General features: G+C 42.7%; 1 protein-coding gene across 2 annotated transcripts in view; it reads left to right on the plus strand.

Annotated features, from left to right (window-relative positions):
* The first annotated feature begins 3,031 nt into the window (after window positions 1-3,031).
* Window positions 3,032-26,520, plus strand: part of STXBP1 (syntaxin binding protein 1) — a 44,877-nt gene continuing 21,388 nt past the window's right edge. Inside the window, exons 1-9 of one of the 2 annotated variants that reach the window (XM_058159714.1) lie at window positions 3,032-3,333; window positions 12,416-12,465; window positions 13,274-13,355; window positions 14,613-14,689; window positions 16,607-16,685; window positions 17,708-17,811; window positions 22,712-22,860; window positions 24,576-24,660; window positions 25,378-25,508. In XM_058159714.1, the coding sequence (XP_058015697.1) occupies window positions 3,297-3,333; window positions 12,416-12,465; window positions 13,274-13,355; window positions 14,613-14,689; window positions 16,607-16,685; window positions 17,708-17,811; window positions 22,712-22,860; window positions 24,576-24,660; window positions 25,378-25,508 (794 nt within the window). In that variant the 5' untranslated portion in view covers window positions 3,032-3,296. The remainder of the gene's footprint in view (window positions 3,334-12,415; window positions 12,466-13,273; window positions 13,356-14,612; window positions 14,690-16,606; window positions 16,686-17,707; window positions 17,812-22,711; window positions 22,861-24,575; window positions 24,661-25,377; window positions 25,509-26,520) is intronic. The other variant, XM_058159713.1, reaches the window with a different exon arrangement.

Raw genomic sequence — 26,520 nt, forward strand, 5'->3', positions numbered from 1 at the left:
TTATTCTCTTCTCTTCCCTTCTCCCTCCCTCCCTCCTTCTCTTCTCCCTTCCTTCTCTCTCTCCCTCCCTTATTCTCTTCTCTTCCTTCCTTCCTTCCTTCCTTCTTTTCTCCCTTCCTTCTCTCCCTCCCTTATTCTCTTCTCTTCCCTTCTCCCTCCCTCCCTTTCTCCTCTCCTCTCCTCTCCTCTCCTCTCCTCTCCTCTCCTCTCTTCAGCTACACATGCCTAGTTCCCTTAACTTATCTTATTTTTACATTTCTTTTCCATCTAATCTGGTGTCTCCAGGCATTTTACGGAGGCTACAGATCTACACACACACACACCCTCTACGCCAGCCTGCCTTGCAACTGGATGTTTTCTGATGCAGACATTGCCCAAGGAGAAGGCCAAGCACTCTATGGCAGGGCTTTCCAAATACTTTTGCACACGAAGGGGTTTCCGTTGGACGTTTTGACAGATGTTTCCGCTCACAGGCCGGACTGTCAGTTTGCATTTCCTGCCTTCCCTCCGTGCAGCTTTTGCTTTTGATTTCACAGGAGAAAGTGGGAGGACTGGCAAGCCACCCTTTCTCTTTTCCACCCCTGTTCCAAGCCTTGCAGAGGGGTTTCACTTAGCATCATAAATTTTGGGCTCCGTTTTGGTCGTTAACTCGAGGGCTACCAAGGCTCTGTCCGGACATCGTAGTGAACCCAAACGCAGCTTGGACAATGGAGTGTTTTGTAAATCCAGCTGCAGACATCTGGAAGGAACATGGGAGGACAGGTTATAGAATAGAATTTTTTTTTTAATTGGCCAAGTGTGATTGGACACACAAGGAATTTGTCTTGGTGCATACGCTCTCAGTGTACATAAAGGACAAGATACGTTCATCAAGAATCATAGAATAGAATAGAATAGAATAGAATAGAATAGAATAGAATAGAATAGAATAGAATAGAATAGAATAGAATTTTTTATTGGCCAAGTGTGATTGGACACACAAGGAATTTGTCTTTGGTGCATACACTGTCAGTGTAAATAAAAGATACCTTCATCAAGGTACAACACTTACAACACTTAATAATGGTCATAGGGTACAAATTTAACACTTAACGATACAACACTTAATGATAATCACGGGGTACAAATAAGCAATCAGGAAACAATCAATATCAATATAAATCATAAGGATTGCCATAAGGATTATGGATTTAGCATCTTCAACCAACCCAGATCACTCGGGCAACATGGGCCCGGTTGAACACAAGGTTGACCACACAGTTGGCTTGTTTCAACGCATCATATGGTACGGGCAGGCCTCGACATACGACCACAATTGAGCCCCACGTTTATGTTGCTAAGTGAGAAATTTGTTAAGTGAGCTTGGCTCCCGTTTTATGACTTTCCTTGCCAGGTTTGTTAAGTGAATCACTTCCGTTGTTAAAATTCGTAACCCGGCTGTTGTGTGGACCTGGCTTCCCCGTTTGACTTGGCTTGTCAGAAGGTGGGAAAAAGGGATCAGTCTCACACACAAACACACAAACACACATACAGGACTCTGGAACTGTCATAAATGTGAATCATTTTTCAAGCATCCGAATGTAGATCAGGTGACCATGGGGATGCTGCAATGGCCATAAGTGTGAAAAAAGGTCATGGTTCCCCACCCCCCTCTTTTTAAAAAAATTTATAACATTTTATTAGATTGTAGAATAAAATATAAAAAGTACAAAAGCAAACCGGAGGGCACAGTGGGAAGGCGAAGGGGAAAGAAAAGTGAATAGAATATAGTAGAATATAGAATATAATATAGAATATAAAACATAATATAGAATATAATGTATAGAATATAAAATATAATATAGAATATAATGTAGAATATAATATAATAGAAAATATAGAATATAATATATATAAATATATAGAATATAATATATTATATAATGTAGAATAGATATATAGAATAGATAATATAGAATAGAATAGAATATAGAATATAATGTAGAATATAATGTAGAATATAGAATAGAATATAGAATATAATGTAGAATGTAGAATATATATAGAATATATTATAGAATAGAACAGAATGTAGAATATAATGTAGAATATAAAGAATAGAATGTATATAGAATAGAATGTAGAATAGAATGTAGAATGTAGAATGTAGAATATAGAATAGAATATAGAATAGATAGATAGATAGATAGATAGATAGATAGATAGATAGATAGATAGATAGATAGATAGATAGAATATAGAATATAGAAAATATAATGTAGAATAGAATATAGAATATAATATAAATATAGTATAGAATAGAATAGAATATAGAAAATATAATGTAGAATATAATATAGTACAGAATATAGATATAGAATAAAATAAGGAATAGAACAGAATGGAACAGAACAGAATAGAATAGGGAATAGGAATAAGGGACCTTGGAGGTCTTCCAGTCCAGCCCCCTGCTCAAGCAGGAGAACCTATACCAGCAAGAGAGAGAGAGAGAGAGAAATATAACTCCCTCTGTTGCAGTACAATAAAGCATGAACATCGAACCTCAACTTTTAACTTTCCCATAACAATACAAACCAGCCACATCTAATAACCAAAAACGACCGGACGTCCCTTTCCCCCCAATAATAAACGGTCACTAAACGAACCATCCTAAATCGGGGACCCCCTTGCCTGCAGCTTATTGAGGGGGAGGTTGCGGCCGGCCCACCTCCATCCTCGTGGTAGCTTACTCAGCACAGCCGCTGTCGGCCACCCATCCCCTCCCTCCCTGCTTGTCTACCCATCTCCCCATCTCCCCATCTCCTCCTCCCTCCGCCCTCTTCACAGCGGCGCGGGGGCCATCCGCAGCGGATGCTGCGCAGGGCAGCTCTCCGATTGGTCCCTCCCGGCCGTGACGTGGGCGGCGGCACCACCGATTTCTCTGCATCAGCATCACAATCCGGGCCACGCCCTGCGTGGACCGCCTGCCCATCTTTCCCCGGCGCGGGCGCGCGCGCGCGCGCGGCAGGGGTGGGTAGGTGGGGGGTGGGGAGAGAGAACAGTCAGCTGAGCCTGCCTGTCTAAAGCGCAAGGATTTTCTTCTCCTCCTCCTCCTCCTTCCTCTTCTTCGCGTTATCCTTTCCAGCAAAGCCGGAGTGGTGGGGGCAAAAAAAAAAGGCGGAAAAAGAAAGAAAGAAAGAAGGAAGGAGAGAGAGGGGGGAAAAAAGGAAAGAAAGAAAGAAAGGAGGGGTTTCCCCTTCTCCCAAGACACCCCACCAGCACCAACCCAAAAGAGAGAAGGAGCCACCGGAGACGTCATGGCACCCGCTGGCTTGAAAGCCGTGGTGGGAGAAAGTAAGATGACCTATTTTCGTGGTTCCCCCCCTCCCTTTTTCTTTTCCTTCTATGTCTCCGGATTGCATGAACCAGAGGAAGGGGGCTGCGTGGGACCCTCTCCCCCTTTTTAAAGGGGAAAGATGTTATTTCTGGCAGCGATCTGGGGATTTCAAAGGCCTCGGGCGGGGGGGTCTCCAAAGGTTTTTCCAAGCCTTTTTTTTTCTTCCTAGGGTCCTGTCTGTCTGTCTATCTATCTATCTATCTATCTATCTATCTATCTATCTATCTATCTATCTATCTATCTATCTATCTATCTATCTATCTATCTATCTATCTGTATCTATTCTAAGAGCAAGTAGATTTTTGCGCGACGGTTTTGCGCTGGGAAACCTGCCTGGCTTAGGAACGCGGGGGAGAAGGATGGAAAGAGAAAAAGCGTAGGAGGGGAGGGATGAGGCTGGGTGGGAGAACGAACGTTGCTCAGGAGGGAGGTAGAGAGGGAAGTGGGGGGGGGGAGGCTGGGCTTGTAGCAGCCATTGACGGTGCAAAAAAAAAAAAAAAAAGTGGGGAGAAGAAGAGGAAGATAAAGCGGATTCGAGCCAAGCTAGGTTTTTCCTGCGAAGCTGAATCCTGCTGCTGTATTTTATTTCATTTTTATTTCCTGCAAGGTGGGGTGGGTGGGTGTGAGTGTGTAAAAGAGGTAATGGATTAATATTTTGCAGTTGAGTAGAGCGATTTCATCGCTTAGAATGCAACGTAGTTTTATTCTTCAAGGATGAATAATAAAAGGGTGAGAAATGTTGTAATTTCTCTGGGGTGCATCCCCCCCCCCCAGATTTCTTTACGCTTAGGAGGGGAGAGGTATTGCTGGAGGCTAAAATGTTTTTGCAAAATGAGCATTGCTGGGCAAGATCGGTTTTGGCTGATGGGTTTTTTGTTGGTTGTTTTTTTTTAAAGATGCATGGATATTTTTTCCCCTGTATCTTTCTCTGCCTGTCATATTTTCTGCCCCCCTCCCCCCCCCACAGTTCAACGAAGAAAAAAATAAGAATAAAATCTTGGTAAATAGATTGGAGTGTAAATCTGGCAGCAACCTTGCAAAAAAACAATTGGGGGTGGGGGGTGTTTAGGAATGAAGAGGTAGCAAAGATGTAAAATGATCTCCTGTCTTTTTCTCCTGTCTATTCCAGCCTTTTTTTTTAAAAATAGTACATTAAGGAGCAGGAAAGCCCCCTCTTAATTCTAGGGTGGGGGGAGGTTGTAACTAAATTCTTAAAGCAATTCCTTTTGAACCGTTTGCAGAGTCTCAATGCTCCCCCACCTCCTTCATTTTGCCCTCCCCGCATCCCCCCAAAAATTGATTTCCCTCTACGCACATCTCTGATTTTTTTAAAAAGAAGAGGGGAGGCTGTTTTGCACACGGTCCATAAATGTTGTTTATTGCTCCCGTTTAGTTCTGGGGGTTTTGGTCACTGCATTCTAAGATCTGGAGGACAGGTCACTAAAGTCCATTTTCCCTTCCTCCCCTTCCCGAATGCTGACATGCTTAAAAAAATAATTAACAATACAGCCTGCAAAAATTGGAGCGTTTTTGCATTCGGACCCAACTTCTTGTGAGCAGAGATGCTACCAACCTGTGTGTGTGTGTGTTGTTATTTTTTTTAATGCCTGATTTTAAATAGAATGTTCTAGTTTGACTTGCTTAAAAGCCCTTGAGCTGTCTTCAGCAATTACAGCTAAGCTATTCTTTTTTTTTTTCTTCCCCCTTTCCTAAGAGGATTGACCAGGGTGCATCCGGCATAATTTGCCTTGTAGGTTGTGGTGTGGGTCTGTGTACGTGCATCCTCTCTAGGAGATTAAGAGGAGAGAAATCCGGTAGAGAAGGAGATCATTGGCCTCCCCTTCCATCCGAAAGCATCTTCCTAATGGTGTGACCTGGGCTTCGTGCTGCAGTCGGGGAGAAGGTTGGGCTCGAACTAGGGGCGCAGTGTGGTTGAGACTTGGCAGAGATTGGAGGTTGGGACCTCGGTGGATTGGTGATGGCTGGAAGAGAAAACTATCCTTGTTGGACTCGTAGTCTCCCGCCGCATTGCATTACAATTCCAGGGTCCTAACTCAGCGTCTTCGTCATTCTTAGGTGGTTTTTCCGTATGTTTTTGAACGCCTTGTGGACACGCAGTTCGCCAGTCACCCAGACAGATCTCCCTCCCACGTCCTGCTGCAGGAGCTGTGTTGGGAGGAGGTGGGAATAAGAAGAAGAATAAAACAACAACGGGCGTTGTGAATTGTTTTGGGAGTTTTGCGTTGATCTCCACCTTACTGAAAAGAGTCTTCTGTTAGTGAGGGGAGAAAACAAATTGTGTGGCGTCCTTGGTGCCCTCTGAGCTTGCTTGCTTCTTTGCAGACGTTTACTTATCCAACCAAGTAACCTCAACGGCTAGTCCTGATGATTAGCTAGGTAGGCACTGATGCTGTTACCTAGTTGGGTAATGAAACGCCTGCAAGAAAACAAGCAAGTTCAGGGAGCGACAGCGACACAGTCCTCCTCCTCTCAGAAACCCCCCCACTCCCTTCTAGCACTGATGATGCTCAGAGCTCAGAGAGCACCAGGGACCCCACATTTTTCTTCCTTCTCCTCTTCCTCTTTGCAAACCCCATTCCCTTCCAGCACTGATGATGTTCCCGAGTTCATTCAGTAAGGAAACATCTGCAAGAAAACCACCAAGCTCAGAGAGCACCAAAGACCTCACAGTTCAACCCTGAGCTGCAATTATTCTATCGGTAAAATTTTGCATTGGCGTCTAAGAATTGTGGGCCTCCAAATATGAACGACTTTAAATGATGTGTTGGTTCCGCACTTAGATTGTGAAGCTAGTGCAGAATTCACAAAGCAGTTACCCAAATACTTCCTTTCACTCTTTCTGGAAACTTATTTCTCAAATCCTACATAATGGTAGGTGAAGTAATATCATTAAGTTTTCCGTTCCCAAAGTTGTTGTACTATTTTTCTCTCTTTTTTGAACTGCTCAGTGATACTTTTTTTTTTCGTTTGGGTGCATCAACTTTAGACTGTAGGGGGAAAGAAAAGAAAAGCTGCAAGCATCAAATCAAAAGATGAACCAATCTAGCATGTTGTGAGAAAGCATTTGACCGGTTCCCGTGGCTGCCAGTTTTCTCAGAAGGTTATGCATGAATGTAAAATGGGAAGTTGCTTAAAGAGACAGTGGGCTTTATAAGATTTGTAGACATAAAAATTGTTTTCTTTTTCAGACATTAACTAAAGATGGTTTCTTAGCTCTTGTGCTGGAACATTTTCTTTTCTTTTTCAATTAACTCGTTTGTCACAGCAGGGAGTTTGCCTGAATCTTTAGCGGCTGTTTATCTACCTACCTCCCAAAAATGTTGTTCGCTGCAGATGATAAATCTTGTGTTGAATTTGGAGGCAAATGGTTCTTTAAAAAATACCAAGTAGTCCTTGAACTTACAACAGTTGATTTAGTGACAATTCACCACTATCGCTAAAAAGAACTTAAGATCATTTTTCACACTTACGACGGTTGCAAGCATCCTGGTTGATGGTCATGTGATCAAAATTCAGCACCTGACTCCTGTTTATGACGGTTGCCCTTATTGGCCAAGGCGTGGGTGAGACCAAACTTATGCAACCTCTTCCAGTTGCAACTTTTGGAGAGTGTGGCCCCCATCAAGGTTTATTTTATTCATTTTTTTTATTTTTTATTTTTATTTATTTTATTTCCTTCCTTCTCTGAACTTCACACTGAACTCGGAACCTGGCAAAGAATCGGTTGAAGATCAAATTGTTGAGTTTTTTCCCCACTTCCTCTGATGTTTGAGCTTGATGCCTAAGGAATATGTATTGAAAATATGGTGTGTGTTTTTTAAAAAATATATATGGTAGTTAATAATAATAGTAATAATAATAATAATAGTAATAGTAATAGTAATAGTAATAATAGTAATAATAGTAATAATAATAATATTTTAATTTGTATACCGCCCTTCTCCCGAAGGACTCAGGGTGGTTAACAGCCAAATAAAAACGACAGTCAATAAACACAACACAAATAAAACAATAATTAAAAAACTTATTCAAAATTTGGCCCAAATTCAAAATACAATTAAAACCCTAAAAAAACCAATTAAAAATTAAAACCCATAATAACATCTAAAAATTCTATGCCAGTTCCTTGAATGTCTGTATAATTTTTAAAAAGTTGAATTTGCACATGATATAAAGCAGTATTTTTTTTAATTTTTTTTTGGCAGGTTATCGTATATATATTTAGATAGTTGATATGGTCACTCATTGAACAACTGAGACTCAAGTAGGTAAAGCATGCTGATTTCTCGACAAGGGAACAGAATCATAAAGTTGGATGGTACCCTTGGAGGTCTTCTAGTCCAGCCCCCTGCTCAGGCAGGAGACCCTGGCCTATACCATTTCAGACAAATGGCCCAATCTCTTCTTGAAAAGCTCCATTGATGGAGCACCCACAAGTGGAGAAACACTACTTTGAACATCGAGTCATAGGATTGGAAGGGACCTGGTAGGTCTTCTAGTCCAGCCCCCTGCTCAAGTGGTTAGGTAATAACTGAAATTAACCTCCTATGTTCCTCTTGTTCGGACATGATCATCAGTTGGGTTGGAGGGGCAGCCTGTCAGCCCTGGAGGCCATCTTTTCTTTTAGATCTTCAGGGCTGCCACATTTAGTCTTTGTGGGAAACTGGGAGTGGGGGCTTGTATGGAGTTAGTAGAAGTATTTAGCCATAATAACATTCCTTTCTCAGAGAGTCAAGGCCATCTTGCCTTGCACCTGGAGGGATGGAACTGGGAGGCGTCTCCAGTTGGGACGGTGGATTGACTGGACCATGTGATGGACATGTGGCTGCTGAGCAGAGACTTGGACTTTCCTTTGGGTGGGGGAAAACCCCGGGAGCTTTCAGATTCGGGTTTTCCCAGATGTGCCAATGTGACATCTCTAATAAAGTGGAACTTTGGGGGGAACTTCGAGCCTCGGAGTCTTCTTTCGTTGGGGGTTTTACTCGGAACCCTGACAGCATTATCAAATTGAAAATGGGGCAATGTGGGTCTCCCATTGTTCGCCATTTTCAATTGAGGCTTTTGTTTTGTGGTTCCGCTCGATGAGTTTGCTACATGCTGTAGATATTTCATTGCCCAACTAGGTACTGAGCCTCATCAGTGCTGATGAGTGTGGGGTTTGCGCGCTGGTTTTGCAGAGTAGCTTGCCCTGTTTGGAAGGAGGTTACCTCATCAGGTAACAAAACATCTGGAAACAACCAAACCAAGGTCGGAGAGCACCAAGGACTCTACAGTTCAACCCTCAACTACAGATGTCCTCTTCTTCTTTTCTTTTTTTAAGGATTTTTTTTTATTTTTAACAAACAGACATACATAAAATCATCATCAATCCAAATAAATTGTGTTGGTGGGTTGATCCCCAATCCTGTGTGCCCATATACATTCCAATTAATTTATCTAAACTTACATTTTATCGGTATGATATGTGTCTCAACTATAATCAAATAATTTCTAATTAATTATAACGTTTCAATTTCTCCCTTAAAATCAACTTTCCAAAGTAATATTACACATCTTCAAGTCCATTTCCTAAAAACAATTATATAATTTAAACATTTCCCTATATTCTAACCTTTCTTAATTCCTTTTAACATAATTCCCCTTCTAACCATTGCTAAAAGAGATCCCATATCTTATAGAATTTTTTATCCTCTTGTTCTCTAATTTCTAAAGTCAATTTACTCATTTCTGCGCATTCCATCATTTTCCTGAAAATTTCATAATTTTTCATTTTTCCAATTTTTAGCAAACACGATCCTTGCTGTTGTCAAAACATTTACAATCAAGTATCTCAATTCTGGGACGCGGTGGCTCAGGGGCTAAGACGTTGAGCTTGTCGATTGAAAGGTCGACAGCTCGGCGGTTCGAATCCCTAGTGCTGCTGTGTAACGGGGTGAGCTCCCGTGACTTGTCCCAGCTTCGGCCAACCTAACAGTTTTGAAAGCACGTAAAAATGCAAGTAGAAAAAATAGGGGACCACCTTTGGTGGGAAGGGAACAGCGTTCCGTGCGCCTTTGCCGTTGAGTCATGCCGGCCACATGACCACGGAGACGTCTTCGGACAGCGCTGGCTCTTCGGCTTTGAAATGGAGATGAGCACCGCCCTCTAGAGTCGGCAATGACTAGCACGTATGTGCGAGGGGAACCTTTCCCTTTCCCTTTATCTCAATTCTCTACTATATGTTTCGGCTATAATACAGATGTCCTCTTCTGTCGTTTTTATGTCTCCAGGAGATATTTGGGCCCATTCGAGTTACTGTTCTCTCGTGCAGAACAAGGAGACCGTTTCTCTGAAGCGGTGTGCTCACCACTCTTCCAAATTTGCAAATTTTCCCTGCGTTACACAAGGCTGCTCGGTGGGGACTCCCACCACACTGTGCTATTTTTCCAGGTGGGAAAGTGAGACAATTTAGCCTTGCTTCTCCTTGTCAACCCAGAAGGACTAGGAAGCCTGTTTGCGTTGGTGAAGAATTTCTGGATTTTCTCCAAACCGTCCCTCTCCTGATTTCCAGAAACACAGCACCCTCACGTGAACCACCTCAAACTCCCCTTTCTCCTTTCCTGTTTATTCTAAAATTGGCCCTTGTTAAATTGAAAGCAAATAAAAAATTAAAAAAAAATGGAAGAGGCCAGTTCTGCTGCAATGCAGCTCAGAAAGCCTGATGGTTCTGGTCAGATTCGGTTAGTCCAATCCGCTGCTCAAGGAGGAGACCCTATAATATTCCAGACAATAGAATAGAAGTCTTTCTTGGCCAAGTGTGATTGGACACACAAGGACTTTGTCTTCGGTGCGTAAGCTCTCACGGTACATAAAAAAAAATACATTCATCAAGAACCATCAGAGACAACACTTAGTGCTACTTAGTCAAAGGATACTAAATAAGCCATCCAATCATACTAGGAAACCAGATAAAACAACATACATCGTAAAGATGCAAGCAACTAGATTAGAGTCATAAGTAGAAAAGGAGACAGGTAATAGGAAGGGTGAGAAGAAGAATAGTAATACAGTCTTAGTAAATAGATTGACAGTGTTGTGGGAATGAGTTGTTTAGCAGAGTGATAGCATGGGGGGAAAACTGTCCTTGTGTCTAGTTGCTCTGGTGTGCAGTGCTCTCTATAATGTCGTTTTGAGGGTAGAAGTTGAAACAATTTATGTCCAGGTGGCGAGGGGTCTGTAGATATTTTCACAGCCCTGTTTTTGACTCGTGCAGTAGACAGGTCCTCCATGGAAGGCAGGTTGGTACCAATGTTTTTTTCTGCATTGGCTCTTCAATCTCTTCTTAAAAGTCGTGATGGAGCACTCACAATTTTCAGATTAATGTTCAGCTCATAAGAATAACAGAGTTGGAAGGGACCTTAGAGGTCTTCTAGTCCAACACCCTACTCAAGCAGGAGATCCTACAGTCAAAGGGTTATCCAACCTCTTCTAAAATGGGCAGCTAACATCAAAAACGTCATCAAAAAAGCACAACAAAGCATGTTCTTTCTGCGCCAACTCAGGAAGCTCAAACTGCCCAAGGAGCTGCTGATCCAGTTCTACAGAGGAATGATTGAGTCTGTCATCTACACCTCCATAACTGTCTGGTTCGGTTCTGCAACCCAACAAGACAGACACAGACTTCAGAGGATCGTTAGAACTGCAGAAAAAACCATGGCTACCCACCTGCCTTCCATTGAGGACCTGTCTACTGCACAAGTCAAAAAGGGGGCTGTGAAAATATTTACAGACCCCTCACATCCCTGGACATAAACTACCCTCAAAACGATGCTACAGAGCACTGCACACTAGAACAACTAGACACAAGAACAGTTTTTTCCCAAAGGCCATCACTCTGCTAAACAAATAATTCCCTCAACATTGTCAAACTATTTACTAAATCTGCACTACTACTAATCTTCTCATCGTTCCCATCACCAATCTCTTTCCACTTATGACTGTATGACTGTCATTTTGTTGCTTGTATCCTTACGATTCATATTGATATTGATTGTTTCCTGATTGCTTATTTGTACCCTATGACTATCATTAAGTGTTGTACCTTATGATTCTTGATGAATGTATCTTTTCTTTTTATGTACACCGAGAGCTTATGCATCAAGACAAATTCCTTGTGTGTCCAATCACACTTGGCCAATAAAAATTATTCTATTCTATTCTATTCTATTCTATTCTATTCTATTCTATTCTATTCTATTCTATTCTTGAAAACCTCCAGCAATTGAGCACAAGTTGTTCCACTGAGTAATTGTTCTAAATGTCAGGAAATTCCTCCTTACTTCTAAGTCGATTCTCTCCTTGATTACTTTCCATCCATTGATCCTTGTTCTGCCTTCAAAATTTCTTTCTTTTTATTTTGATGGGGTAATAAATGAACAACAAAGAAGCTTTCCCCTGGCATATGCCTTAATCTCAAGCAGAGCAACTGTTCCTTTTAACCGAGGAAGGATAAACTGGCAACCTGGGCTAGAGTAGTGTGTGTCATAGGCCCTGCTCCCTGGAATCTATAGTATTCATTTTTCCAAGTTGTGAAGAAACAAACTGAAAGTACGCAATGTGTGGTCACAGGAAACGCCTCCTGCGTTTCCTCTTCCTCCTTTTGTTTGAGAAGCGCTGTGGGCAAAGAAACTTTTAAAAAGTGTGTTTTAAAAACAAAACAAAACCCCATATCAGCTAAAAGAGAAATTAAATTTTTAACACAGTTCAGTGATACGAACGCTCTCATCTGGAAACTGAATTTAAACAAGGTCCGGTTTTATGATCGGAGCTACGCAGAGAGCAACAGGGTTGTGAACTGTGACAAATCCATTGCGGTCCAGGTAATGGGAATTGCATCCCAGCTAATTCAAGAAGCTTAACTTTAGCCACATTCAGTGCTACGGTTTAACCTGCTTCTACAATGGGGCTGATGCCAACTCATTGTGGATTAATTCTTTTCCTAATTCCCCGCTTTTGATTATTATTATTATTTTTTTGCAGAGATTATGGCTGATGTCATAAAGAAAGTAAAAAAGAAGGGAGAATGGAAGGTGAGTTCAAAATGAATCGATGGCTTAGACTCAATCTAAGAGTCTAAGTCTTGGAGAACACTCAATTACATGCACACCAGTAGTGGGTTGCTTCTTATCTATTTTTCATCCTCCCCACCCCCTTCATCCTCCTCCTCCTCCTCTTCCCCTTCTCTTCCTCCCCCCTTCTTCTTCTTCTATCACCATTATTATCATCAGCATCTGGATCCTTAGGGTCCAGTTGTTCTTCTGAGCCATTTCAGTGGGGCAGAGGGTCAGTGTCAGTCTCCGCTCCAATCCTCACATCCTTTTGTACACTTTATATTCAGTACTTAGATTGCAGTGGGGTTTTATGTGTAACGTACATAGCTCATGGATTCAGGTTAAGTGGAGAGGGCCCTTTAAGAGTGTCGTCTGACATGAGATCAAGGGGAAGGGAGATTGATGGTTTGAATTCAGCAGGAATGTTAGAGCGGGGGCTTTCAACGGACATTGCATTCCTGAGATGATTTACAGCCAGAGACCCGCGGAAGAAGATTACCACCGGCCGAGAAGGAGCTGGTATTGGACCAGACCTGGTTGACCTCTTGTGGGAGGAGGGACTAACAATGGGATATGGAATGTTAGCCATATTTTGTCTCAGATCCAACTTTATACTGCTGCAGTCTGGATGTATTTAGTAAAAGTACTTTTCTTTGTTTGCAAATGAAGTCAAGGTGTATTCTTTCCTAAATATAATCAGAGGCAGCCTGACAGTCAGGTAGGTTTAATGCCGAAAGCCAATTCAGACTCTTGGGAGTGACATCTCCCTTCTCCATGTCTTTCCCAGGTGCTGGTGGTCGATCAGCTGAGCATGCGTATGCTGTCCTCCTGCTGCAAAATGACAGATATCATGACGGAGGGGATAACAAGTAAGTAGAATTCGGAGACTGTGCTCGCACAATGCATTCAGACCCAAAACCTGGACCTTCTTTTGCACAACCTGCTGCAACATTTCTTTAGAATGCACCTCTCAGGCAGAAGGTTCAGATATCCTGTCCCTTCCATGCCTCTTAATAATAATAATAATAATAATAATTTAATTTTTATACCGCCCTTCTCCCGAAGGACTCAGGGCGGTGAACAGGCAGATAAAATAATACAATACATTACAATAAAAACACTCTTTAAAAAAATTATTCAATATAGCCTAAATTTAAAATACAATACAAAATATAAAATAAACCCCAATAAAATCCATGTTTAAAAACCCCATTTAAGCCAGTCCTGCTCGGAAGAATAGATATGTCTTCAGCTCGCGGCGAAAGGTCCGGAGGTCAGGAAGTTGTCGAAGTCCTGGGGGAAGCTCATTCCAGAGGGTAGGTGCCCCCACAGAGAAGGCTCTCCCCCTGGGGGTCGCCAGCCAACACTGTTTGGCTGACGGCACCCTAAGAAGACCCTCTCTATGGGAGCGTACCGGCCGGTGGGAGGCATGTGGTAACAGAAGGCGGTCCCGAAGATATCCCGGTCCTATGCCATGGAGCGCTTTAAAGGTGATAACCAGCACCTTTTCTGTACTCTAACAGCTAACAGTAACAGAGTTGGAAGGGACCTTGAAGGTCATCTAGTCCAACGCCCAGCTCATGCAGAAGTCCTGTACTAGGGGTTCAAATCGCCGAACTGCCGACCTTTTTGATTGACAACCTCAGTGTCTAAGACTCAGGGCGGCTTACACTGTGTTAAGCAATAGTCTTCATCCATTTGTATATTATATACAAAGTCAACTTTTATTGCCCCCAACAATCTGGGTCCTCATTTTACCTACCTTATAAAGGATGGAAGGCTGAGTCAACCTTGGGCCTGGTGGGACTTGAACCTGCAGTAATTGCAGGCAGCTGCTGTTAATAACAGACTGTCTTAGCAGTCTGAGCCACCTAGTCCTCAAGGGATTGACAAACTCAGTGTCTTAGCCACTGAGCCACCTAGTCCTCAAGGGTAGAGTTCCTTCTGCCTCCAGGAAGCTAAGAAAGCAAGCTGGGGATTTGGGAGATAACTTTCAAACAGAACTGACCTCCAGATTTGAATCGAAGCTAAAGGTCCAGAAACGCCCGACCTTCGTTCTGATTTCCTTCTGCTCTCTTTCTTTCTTGCAATCTCTGTTTGTCCCCGTTGGGTCTGGCTGTATCCAGTTGTAGAAGATATTAATAAGCGCCGAGAGCCGCTGCCTAGCCTGGAGGCTGTGTATCTCATCACTCCATCCGAAAAGGTAGGTTTTCGTGTTCGTAGGATAGTTATCCAGGTTGGGTACAGCATCCTAACATAATAACAAGAGTTGGAAGATACCTTGGAAGTCTTCCAGCCCAGTCCCCTACTCAAGCAGGAGACCTCCCTCAACCAGGGGTGAAATGCTCTGAAGTCTGCTACCAATGCGCTTCGCTACCAGTTCGGTTCACACGCGCATGCCTAGTGCGTGCCAAATTTGTGCTTGCGTGCATGTGCACCACAGGCGCTACTGCGCAGCGCTGAAAAAGGAGGATTAAGAAGCCTTTTCTGAGTCTGGAAAAAAGGTTAGTAGAACGGCGAGGAGGAGAAACGGCTGGGTTGCACGATTTAGATTCTAGCAAATATAAATCACGTGGCACAGCTGTTCGTCAGAAATACAGGTTCGCCTTAACTGGTAGCATTTATTACTGCCGGTTTGGGCGAACTGGTCTGAAGCGGTTCTGCAACCCCTGCTCCAAACCATCCTGGACAAATTGCTAGCTAATCTCTCCTTGAAAACTTCCAGTGTTAGAACACCCACAACTTCTGGAGATAAGCTGTTCCACTGATTAATTGTGCTCACTGTCGGGAAATTTCTCCTTAATTCCACGTTGCTTTTCCCCTTGATAAGTTTCCATTCGTTACTTCTTGTCCTGGTTTCAGTGCTCTGAAAAATAGGCTGTCCACCTCTTCTTTGTAACAGCCCCTCAAATATTGAAAGGCTGCTATCATGTCATCCCAGCCCTTCATTAGACTAGACCAGCGGTCAGCAACCTTAAACAGTCAAAGAGCCACAAAGGTCCTAACCGGAAGCCCCCATTCAATTCTGGAGCCGACTGGAAGTCCGGTTCCCCTACGATATCGTCTCCTCCTAGCGCAGCATCCTTTTTCCTTTACCTGTCCTTACCGAAAGCCCTATCAGGTGTGGAGCGACCAGTGACAGGGAGCTGCAGCAGACGGATGAAAGAGCCACATGCGGCTCCAGAGCCGCAGGTTGCTGACCCCTGGACTAGGCATCCCCAGTTCCTGCAACTGTTCATTGCATGTTCATATATTCACCCGTTTTCCTTTTGGTACGGCAGTGTGCTATCCAAACAGACACTAAACCACAGGAAGAAGTGAAGTTGTCTTACAACAGTCCGTATTATCAACAATTATTTCTACTATTTCTATCATATTCCTGTTTCTGCTGTCAAAACCTTTTTTTTTTTTTGCTCCAGGTCCCATTTTTATCTTTATAACACCGCAAATTAATTCAGGCTGATATTCTGGATGAGAAGTATCATTACAGCAGCCAGGATTGTTTTTTGCTAAAAATTGGAAAAACGAGAAATTTACCTTCGCAAGACGAAATTATTAGGAAGATGATGGAATGTGCGGAGATGAGTAAATTGACATTTGAAATTAGAGAATAGGAAGATAAGCAATATTACAAAATATGGGATTTATTTTATTACTGGCTAGAAGGAAAGATATGTTAGAAAAGACCTAGATTGAATAAGAGACCTAGATAATATAAGATACATGTACGAAAGAGATGTCTATTTTGAGAGTGTACAAGAAGATATGACTGGCATAATGATTTTAATAGTTTTAATCTTAAATTGGGGTTTTTTATTGGGTTTTTAAAAAATTTTTATAATTTTAAATTTAAACTTTTAATTATCAGCCTTTTGTAATTTGCTAGGTTTTAATTGTTGGTTTTAATTGTATATGTATTGTGTTTTATCTTTGGCTGTACACCGCCCTGAGTCCTTCGGGAGAAGGGCGGTATAAAAATTTAATAAATAATAATAATAATAAAAACACCCCACCAGCACATTGTAACTGGTTTGATGGTTTTTTTGTGTTTGTTTGTTGTTAAAAAATAAAAATTAAAAAAAAAAGAAGTAAACTGAATCCATTTAATCTTCTTTCTCAGTCGGTGGAGTCTCTCATTGCTGACTTCAAGGAACCCCCAAACGCCAAATATCGAGCTGCGCATGTCTTTTTCACGGACTGTAAGTATGGAATAAACTGGGGTTCCATCTCTGGGTTGTAATATTTTTGAAGCTCCGCCCCATTTTCAGGATCTGATTTGGGGGTCACACGTCAAACTATAGATTCACCTACAATAGAAGCAGCCGCTTTAATGAGACCCTGGCCACGTTCACCTAAACTAGCTCTGTTTCTAGGTTCACGCAAGCCACTTGTGGATTTGCATAGCAAGGCTAAATCAATAAATGAATTCCAAAGTAAGGCTAATCCAAGCCAGCATCTTGTGCAAAATGCTAGATTGTGTGAAAGCAGCCGTTGAAGCAAATCTGGTGTCTTGCATTGGAAGTTCCTGAGCAGAACTGTGGATGGATGTATCTGACTTTCTTTTTTTTCTTTTTATTTTTTTAATAAAAAAGTTTTATTTCCATTTTCCAATAACCTATTCAACGTACAGTCTCTTATTCAACATTAGTCATTAACTTTCATTTGTTACTTATTCGGACCTGCCCAGCTACCACTTCCTTCCTTAATACAACCTTTCCTCCTCCCTTCTCTACCTTCTTCTACTTTCTTCATCCTTCCTCTCCTTCGCTTTTCTACTTCCTCTCCTCCTTCCCTACTCTTCTCTTCCACCCTTTCTAACCCTCTCTCTTTCCCCTTTCTTCTTCCTCTCCTTTCCCCCTTTTCTACCTCTCTCTTTCCTACCTACTTTCTTCCTTCACTCTCTCTACTCCTCTCTCCCTTTCCATTCCCTTCTGAAATGGCAGCTGAGCAGCCCCGATTTCATTTCAAATTATTTCTATTTTTTAATTACATATCTTCAATTATTGCTGTACATTGATCCTTCATCTCCCCCCCCTCCCCCTTGAAAGTATCTGACTTTCAAAGCCCATCCCCAATTCTTGGATCCTACTTTCTTCTGGAACCATTCTTCTTGCTCTCCTTGCAGTAGGGGGGATAACTTGCAGTTATCCACTTTAGGGCAAATTAACAGGTTTGTCTGTGTTGTCTAAAAGTTGTGGTTGCTGTCTCTTTCTGTTCTCAGCTTGCCCAGATTCCTTATTCAATGAACTGGTCAAATCCCGGGCAGCAAAAGTCATCAAGACCCTGACGGAGATCAACATTGCTTTCCTGCCCTACGAGTCCCAGGTAAACTGTTGATTGAGCTAGAAGTGAAGATAGACTATTTGGATGTAACTACATTTAAGGGACGCGGTGGCTCAGGGGCTAGGACGTTGAGCTTGTCAATCGAAAGGTCGGCAGCTCGGCGGTTCGAATCCCTAGTGCTGCCGTGTAATGGGGTGAGCTCCCGTGACTTGTCCCAGCTTCTGCCAACCTAGCAGTTTCAAAAGCACTTAAAAAATGCAAGTAGAAAAAATAGGGACCACCTTTGGTGGGAAGGTAACAGCGTTCCGTGCGCCTTTGGCGTTGAGTCATGCCGGCCACATGACCACGGAGACGTCTTCGGACAGCGCTGGCTCTTCGGCTTTGAAACGGAGATGAGCACCGCCCCCTAGAGTCAGGAACGACTAGCAAATATGTGCGAGGGGAACCTTTACCTTTACCTTTACCTTCATATTTTTTTTATTTGCATTTATATCCCGCCCTTCTCCGAAGACTCAGGGCGGCTTACACTATGTTAGAAATAGTCTTCATTCTATTTGTATATTTATATACAAAGTCAACTTATTGCCCCCAACAATCTGGGTCCTCATTTTACCTACCTTATAAAGGATGGAAGGCTGAGTCAACCTTGGGCCTGGTGGGACTAGAACCTGCAGTAATTGCAGGCAGCTGCTGTTAATAACAGACTGCATTAGCAGTCTGAGCCACAGAGGCCCTAATATCAGTTCATTCTGTTTCTCCTCTGGACTGTCACTGCTCTGACTCATTGGTGCAAGTTTTCTTTGTAAGATGCTCCAAAAGGTTTTGGACAAAATGACCTGATGTTCTTCAGATGCCTTCAGAAGTTGTGGATGCTCCATCCCTCGAGGTTTTTAAGAAGAGATTGGACACCTATTTGTCTGGAATGGTATAGGGTCTCCTGCTTGAGCAAGGGGTTAGACTAGAACCATGACTGCATGCATGGCAAGGTGGCACGCGGAGCCATATCTGTGGGCACGTGAGCATTCCCCTAGCTCAGCTTTAGCGTGCATGCCTTCCGGCTTTCCGGTCCCACTGGCCTCCGGAGGGCCTCCGGTGGGGGAGGCTGTTTTTTGCCCTCCCCAGGCTCCTAGAAAGGCTCTGGAGCCTGGAGAGAGCGAAAAACGGGCCTGCCGGTCTCATCGGAAGTTGGGAAACGGGTCGTTTCCAGCCTCCGGGGTGGGGTGGGGAAGGCCATCTTCGCCCTCCCCAGCCTCCAAGAAAGCCTCTGGAGCTGGGGAGGGCGAAAAACAGACCTATTGGGCCCACCGTGCCAAAAGCAGGGGAAAGGTGGGGGGGCGTGCGTGGGGCGCGCGCATTGAATTATGGGTGTGGGCACACGTGCACGCAACCCTCCCATGTTCTCCCCGCTTTTGGCACACGACGGCAAAAAGGTTAGCTATCACTGGACTAGACTTCCAGCTCTGTTATTCTATTTTGGGCTTCATTTCCTATTGCAAAAGCCATCAACCCAAACACCGGGAGCAGAGCGGTCCTTCTACTCGTGCACCAGCAAATGTTCCCTGCCCCAGTTAGCCAGCTAAATTTCGCATCCATTTGCAACAGGATCACTCAAGCTGCTTTAGTGCACTGCTTTAGTATATATTCAGGGTTTATATCATCTCATGCTCTCTTTTTGAGGTTTTCTTTTTTTTTTTTTTTATGAACAAAATTTTTTATTTTCCATAATAATTCCCACAATTTGACCAGTGTACAATACAATCACTTATCCAACAATCAATCCTATACTCAAATTATGCTCAATCAGGGCTGCTCGACCGCCACTCCCTCCCTTAATCCTTTCTTCCCTTCTCATCCTTCTTCGACTTTCCCCACCTTCCTTCTCCTCGCTTTCCTACTTCCCCTCCTCTTTCCCACTTCTCACTACCATCCTTTCTAACCCTCTATCTTCTCCTTCTTCTTCTCCTCCTATCCTTTCTTCTCCCTCCCTTCTTTCCTACCTACCCACCTGCCTACCTACTTTCTTCCTTCTTTACTCCTCTTTCCTTACCCTTTCCCTTCGGGAGTGGTTACCGAGCAGTCCCGACTTTACACCATTCCAACTTGTTTAATTCTACCATTATTCCTGTACAATGGCAACCAATCAATTTATAGTCTTCCCCTTCCCCCCCCCCCATTTCCCCCCCCCCCGAGACTTCCCAGAACAGAATACAGGGTATTGTAACTAACAAACATAATCTAAAATATAACATAAAACATATTCCATTTCACACCATCACACTATCAATTCCCTTCTTTCTTAAACTAATACATAGCAATTCCTAACTTCACTCAAAAACTAATTGATATTTTTTAATCTGATACTTATTTTGAATATAATCAATCCACTTCCTCCATTCCAAAATATATTTTTCTTGTGTACAATCTTTCAAGTAGGCAGAAATTTTTGCCATTTCTGCTAAATTTGATACTTTACTAATCCATTCTCCAATTGTAGGTAAGTCTTCTTTCTTCCAATATTGTGCAATCAATAGTCTTGCAGCAGTTATTAAGTTCAAAATCAGTTTTGTCTCTATAACAGTGCAATCTTTTTGAGGTTTTCTGATTGCTGAGTAATTACCGGAAAGGATCAGCAGGCATCTACCAACAGCAGCAAAACAGAGCTAAATTGTTTTATGGAGAGGAAAAATAAACAGTCTAGATTTGGCTGCTGGTTTTTCTGAAGAGTTTGTGCTTGCAACGGGAAAAAAAGAAAGAAAGCAGGATTTATGCAATTGTTCCCTCCAAGGCACCAAGGTTGTCCATCTTTCTCTTCTTCACCGTCCTCTGATGCTCATCTGCCCTGACTGTTGAGCTTTTGTGATGAGTGTTGCATCCTTCTATACATGCACACACACACATACACACACACACACATACACACCTCTGTCCCCACCTATATGCTTCCACACACTTTCGTTTTTTCTTGGACCATTGGTTGTTGCTTGATCTCCTCCAAGCTGCTGTTCAGTTGTACAGAGCGCACCTCCCTTTCCACCTCTTCTCTCCGAAGAGCAAAAATGGGGGAAGTGAAGAGCAGGAGAGGGAAAAAACAGATGGCAGATGGTTAAGTGACATTGTAAATAAATGGCAGACTGATTTCCTCCCCACCCCTCTTTCTCTCTCTCAAAGCACAGTGCTTGGAATACAGCGCATTGCTATGGGGATTAAATGAAAACATATATATATTTGTTTTCTGAGGTTTTCGCGGGTATTTGTATGTAGGTCTTTAGTTATTCTGGTTTTCTCCCGCGTAAAATTGGAAGTGTCTTGGCGACATTTCGACGAAGTCTCATTTGTCATCTCCTAGAAGCACGAAGCTGTAAACACCAACCTGAAGATGACGAATGAGAGTTCATCGAAACGTCGCCAAGACACTTCTAATTTTACGCGGGAGAAAACCCGAATAACCGAAGACACACACCCCTACACACACACATACATGTATTGGATGTTTTTCACATATATTCATACCTGGGGGTGGAGAACAGAGGATCCCAGGGATGGGAACGACCTCTTGTAGTCCAACCCCTCTGCTCAAGGGAGGAGACCTTATTTTTGTGGTCCGCCAGCAGCCTGCGGAGCTGCAACGGAGCCAGACAGTGATGAGGCTGAGGTGGGGCCAGGGGAGTGAGGTGCAGACTCCAGAGCCTCCAGAGACTGATAGTAGTGAGGCAGAGGAAGAGGAGGAGCCTGTTCCTAATGCACGCATGAGAAGAGCTAATAGAAGGCAAGAGAAGTTCAAGCGAAGAGGATGACTCGGGAGTAAGGCCAAGAGGTGATTGGCCCCTCCCATAAGGCTTAAAACAGACCAGCAACGGTGTTTGGGTTTTGCCGGAAAACAATGTTGATAGCTTCGTCTTCTTGCATTTATTTTTGTATTGATGACTTCTGAACGTTTGCCAAGAAAGGCCTTTGGCAGTTTGCCTAATTGGACCAAGGTTTGCAATAGGACTGAGGAATTTGTGATGGGAAGACTTTGCTTTAATTTAGTTGAGCTATGCTGGGAATGAAGTAATTCTCAGCTGTTTGAATAAAGTTTGTTTTTTCACTGACTGAGTTTCCTACTATGTACTTGGGCCTGGGTCACAACACTTTACACCATCCTGGTTAAATGATTGTCCAGTCTGTTTTTGAAAACCTCCAGGGGTGGAACACCCACAACTCTGCGTGTTCAGCTGTGTGTGCTCAATAAAATCAATTCATGCTCCATTAATCAATTCCATTGATTAGTTGTTCTCACTATCAGGAAATCTTTACAGACGGCTGTTACGAATAAGCTGGGTTGACAAAATCAGAAATGAGGAAGTGATAAGCCGCCTGGGAAAAGCCATCAAAACCATTAAAAAGTGAAAGTTAGAATATTTCAGACATGGGGTGCGACACCTGGAAAAATACAGCATCCTTCACTTAATCCTCCAAGGAAAGATTGAAGGCAAACGAGGTCCAGGCAGAAGAAGAACATTATGGCTTCACTTTTACGATAAGCAAGGCATAAACCTGGATGCTCAATCATTCATCATGTGGTTTATATATATAACAACAGAGTTGGAAGGGACCTTGGAGGCCTTCTAGTCCAACCCCCTGCCCAGGCAGGAAATATAGTAGCTTTCCTTCTATTTTTACCGGTTTTTAAAAATTGGCATAACGCAAAACGTACACATATGCACAAGTACTCGGTGCTATAAATAAGGATGTGTATGAATGTATTGTGACATGCATGTGACATCTTAAGGTGACGATTGAAATTAGACATCGGACGGACTCCCTCCTGCATTTTAGGTAGCTGGTTTCCTTCATCCTTCCTAGGTGGGTGAGCCAAACACAGGAGGTATTGAATTCGAGCCATTTCCATTTGAAAGTTTCAGCTCTTTTTTTTCTCCCACCGTTGTGATGCCTACTACAGGTTTACTCCCTGGATTCAGGGGACTCCTTCCAGAGCTTTTACAGCCCTCACAAAGCTCAAATGAAGAATCCAATTCTGGAACGCTTGGCTGAACAGATCGCAACGCTTTGTGCCACGCTGAAGGAATACCCGGCTGTGCGATATAGGGGGTGAGTAAGTGGAATTTCTGGAGGACTCCCTTCACTTTGAACCTCTCGAGATTTTAATTTTGAAACCAAAGCAGTAGATGTCTTCACCCTTTTCCCATTCATCAAGAAATGGGCATCTGTCAAAAGAGAAGTATGGGAGGAAAGCCAAAAAACAAATAAGAATTGAATTATTCAAACGGGCAAGGGATGATGGATAGAATAGAGTTTATTTTTTTCCTTCCTTCCTTCCTTCCTTCCTTCCTTCCTTCCTTCCTTCCTTCCTTCCTTCCTTTCTTTCTTCTAATATAATGATGGCATGATTAAAAACTAGAAAAGAGGTAGACATAAGAATATACGCCTTTATACGAAGGACTATGTATTAACATAAATATGTGTTTTAACATTAGGATTAGTAAGAGTGATCTGACTAGAAGCCAGAATAGAGGTAGAAATAAGAATTAGGGGCAATATTAGTATTTATACTTTCTATATAAACTGAAAATAAGTAATAATTAGATGGAAAGTTGAGAGGTTGAAAGACGGTATGATCATTAACGTTAGAATGGAACATTGAAATATTGAATAATTACTTTAAAATAATCAAGTACATTAATATTAGGATTATATAAGTTCGGTTAATGTAATTGACTGTTGTTATTTGTATTAATATGAACCATACCCAGAGGCCCACACTGTTCATGTACTGATGTTGATATATGTTTAAAAATAAAAAAACCCAATAAATCTGGGGGGGGGAAAGGGGAGGGGGAGAAATAGGTATCTGTCAAGACCTGGATGGACAGAAGCTTTCAAGCAAGTCACCTCTGGAGTCTAGTTGCAGAAGCTCAGCAATGGGAAATCGTTGGAATCATTAGTGATCCCCTCTATCAACTCTTTTCAAACTGAGTTACAGTCCCTTTTCTGAATTCTCAGTTGTACAAATCTTTTGGTGTCTCTGTGAAAAGGATTGATGGGAGAACGCAAGCGATTGCAAGCAGTGGTGGGATTCAAATAATTTAACAACCGGTTCTCTGCCTTAATGACCAGCTGGGTAAGCGTGGCTTGGTGGTCATGGGACTGTCTGGGTGTGGCCAACTCAATGTCGTTCATCTCGATGGGCGCTTCACTTTAGATGTTACAATGTACTAAGGGTTAACCAGAGAGGCAGTTTCTGTATGCAGGGCAATAAAGATTAGGCTAGAAAGAACACCAGAATGTTTCCTTCCTGCCTTCCTTACAGGATTAGCCCTGTAAAGTGGGGGGAAAAAAACCAAAATAAGATTTCTTCCAACAACCGGTTCTCTGAACTGCTTAGAAAGTTAACAACCAGTTCTCCCGAATAGGTGCGAACTGGCTGAATCCCACCACTGATTGCAAGCATTTCCCATCAACTGAGCTTCTGTAACTGGATGTTGCTTTTCCACAAAGAACCCAACGGCTCATTGCTGCTCTTTTAAGCCTTATGGGAGGGGCCAATCACCTTCTGGCCTTACTCCCAAGTCGTCCTTTTTGCTTCAGCTGCTCTTGCCTTCTGGCAGCTCTTTGCATGCATGCACTAGGAACAGGCTCTTCCTGTTCCTTTGACTCTCTGCTGTGTGCCTCTGGAGTCTCCGGAGTCCATGCATCGTTTGTTGCATGACAATGAAAACAAGACAATGAGCCCAGGACATTGTCAAGGGTGCCCGTAAAATGAAACCAGCGCTGGTTTTGAAAGAACAATTGTCCTCTTTTGGCAGGGATTACAAGGACAATGCTATGCTGTCTCAGCTGATCCAGGACAAATTGGATGCATACAAAGCAGACGACCCAACCATGGGAGAGGTGAGCGAATCCTTGTAGTTAAAGAGAATGGATTGATGTATCTGGACTGTGGATTTGAGCAGAGCAAGATGGGACACGGTGGCTCAGCGGCTAAGACGGTGAGCTTGTCGATCGAAAGTTCGGCACTTCAGCGGTTCGAATCCCTAGTGCTGCATAACGGGGTGAGCTCCCGTTGCTTGTCCCAGCTTCTGCCAACCTAGCAGTTCAAAAGGGGTTAAGCCTGTACTGCAGCTCCCTGTCACTCAAAATATGCATCACAATCACCAATGTGTGACCCACTGGCAAGCGATTTATTGAGCTTTTCAACCCCTGGTAGGCCAACCATGGATAAATCCAAGGAAAGAAAAGTTTCAGAAGAAAACAGAGCGTTTAATTCAACTACACATGCTAGTTTTGTGGCCAGTCAAGAACTAGTCAGGCATGGGAAGGGTTTTGTGGCTCCCGGTGTTTTCTTTTCTGTGTGAAACAGGTCCAAATGTCTCTTTGAGTGTTTAAGGTTGCAGACTCCTGGTATAGGTTCTCCTGCTTGAGCAGGGGGTTGGACTAGAAGACCTCCAAGGTCCCTTCCGGTTCTATTCTGATCGAAAGTATGTCGGTCAGAACAAAATCAACATTTTTGGCATCTGTGTTTGCTTTCAGAGAAATGTTCTTCTGCTTGCTCGGAAGCAGGTTGGGTCGTTCTGATGGCTTCTTGGTTTGTTTCCTCCCTCAATCCAGGGTCCAGACAAAGCTCGTTCCCAACTTATCATTCTAGACCGTGGCTTTGACCCCAGTTCACCAGTGTTGCACGAGCTCACGTTCCAAGCCATGAGCTACGACTTGCTACCCATTGAAAATGATGTCTACAAGTAAGGTTCTCAAGTGTTTACTTTCTGTATTGTCTGTGAGGTATAAGGGGCAGAATAGGATAGGATAGGATAGGATAGGATAGGATAGGATAGGATAGGATAGGACAGGACAGGACAGGACAGGACAGAACAGAACAGAATTCTTTATTGGCCAAGTGTGATTGGACACACAAGGAATTTGTCTTGGTGCATACGCTCTCAGTGTACATAAAAGAAAAGATATGTTCGTCAAGAATCGTAAGGCTATTGAAAGACAATACGCAGGAAAGATATTTAATTGAATGGAAAAATTGGATTGATTATCTACAAAACAGATATCAGATTAAGAAATATCAGATTGCCTTTGAATAATTAGGAAGTATTATTTTATGTAATGGGGAGGGGGTTGGGAGATGAAAATATTTGGATGAGGTTAATTGGATTAGAAGGGAAAATTTTACTCTATGTTTGGTTTATATATAACAATACCTTGTGATTGACCCGGGAAACCGGGGGGGGGGGAATGGAAGGGGGAAGGGGGTTTTCTGGGAGGGGGGGGAAAGGGGGAAAATGTTTTTGTTTTTTAAAACTTTTTCAATAATAAAAAAAAAAGAATCATAAGGTGCAACACTTAATGATAGTCATAGGGTACAAATAAGCAATCAGGAAACAATCAATATCAATATAAATCGTAAGGATACAAGCAGCAAAGTTACAGTCATGCTGTCATAAGTGGGAGGAGATGGGTGATGAGAACGATGAGAAGATTAATAGTGCAGATTTACTAAATAATTTGACAGTGTTGAGGGAATTATTTGTTTAGCAGAGTGATGGCGTTTGGAGAAAAAACTGTTCTTGTGTCTAGTTGTTCTGGTGTGCAGTGCTCTATAGCGTCGTTTTGAGGATAGGAGTTGAAACAGTTTATGTCCAGGATGTGAGGGGTCTGTAAATATTTTCACAGTCCTCTTTTTGACTCATGCAGTATACAGGTCCTCAATGAAAGGCAGGTTGGTAGTAATTGTGATTGCAGAAC

Source organism: Ahaetulla prasina, chromosome 16 (assembly GCF_028640845.1).
Source record: "Ahaetulla prasina isolate Xishuangbanna chromosome 16, ASM2864084v1, whole genome shotgun sequence".
In the NCBI taxonomy this organism is placed as follows: Eukaryota; Metazoa; Chordata; class Lepidosauria; order Squamata; family Colubridae; genus Ahaetulla; species Ahaetulla prasina.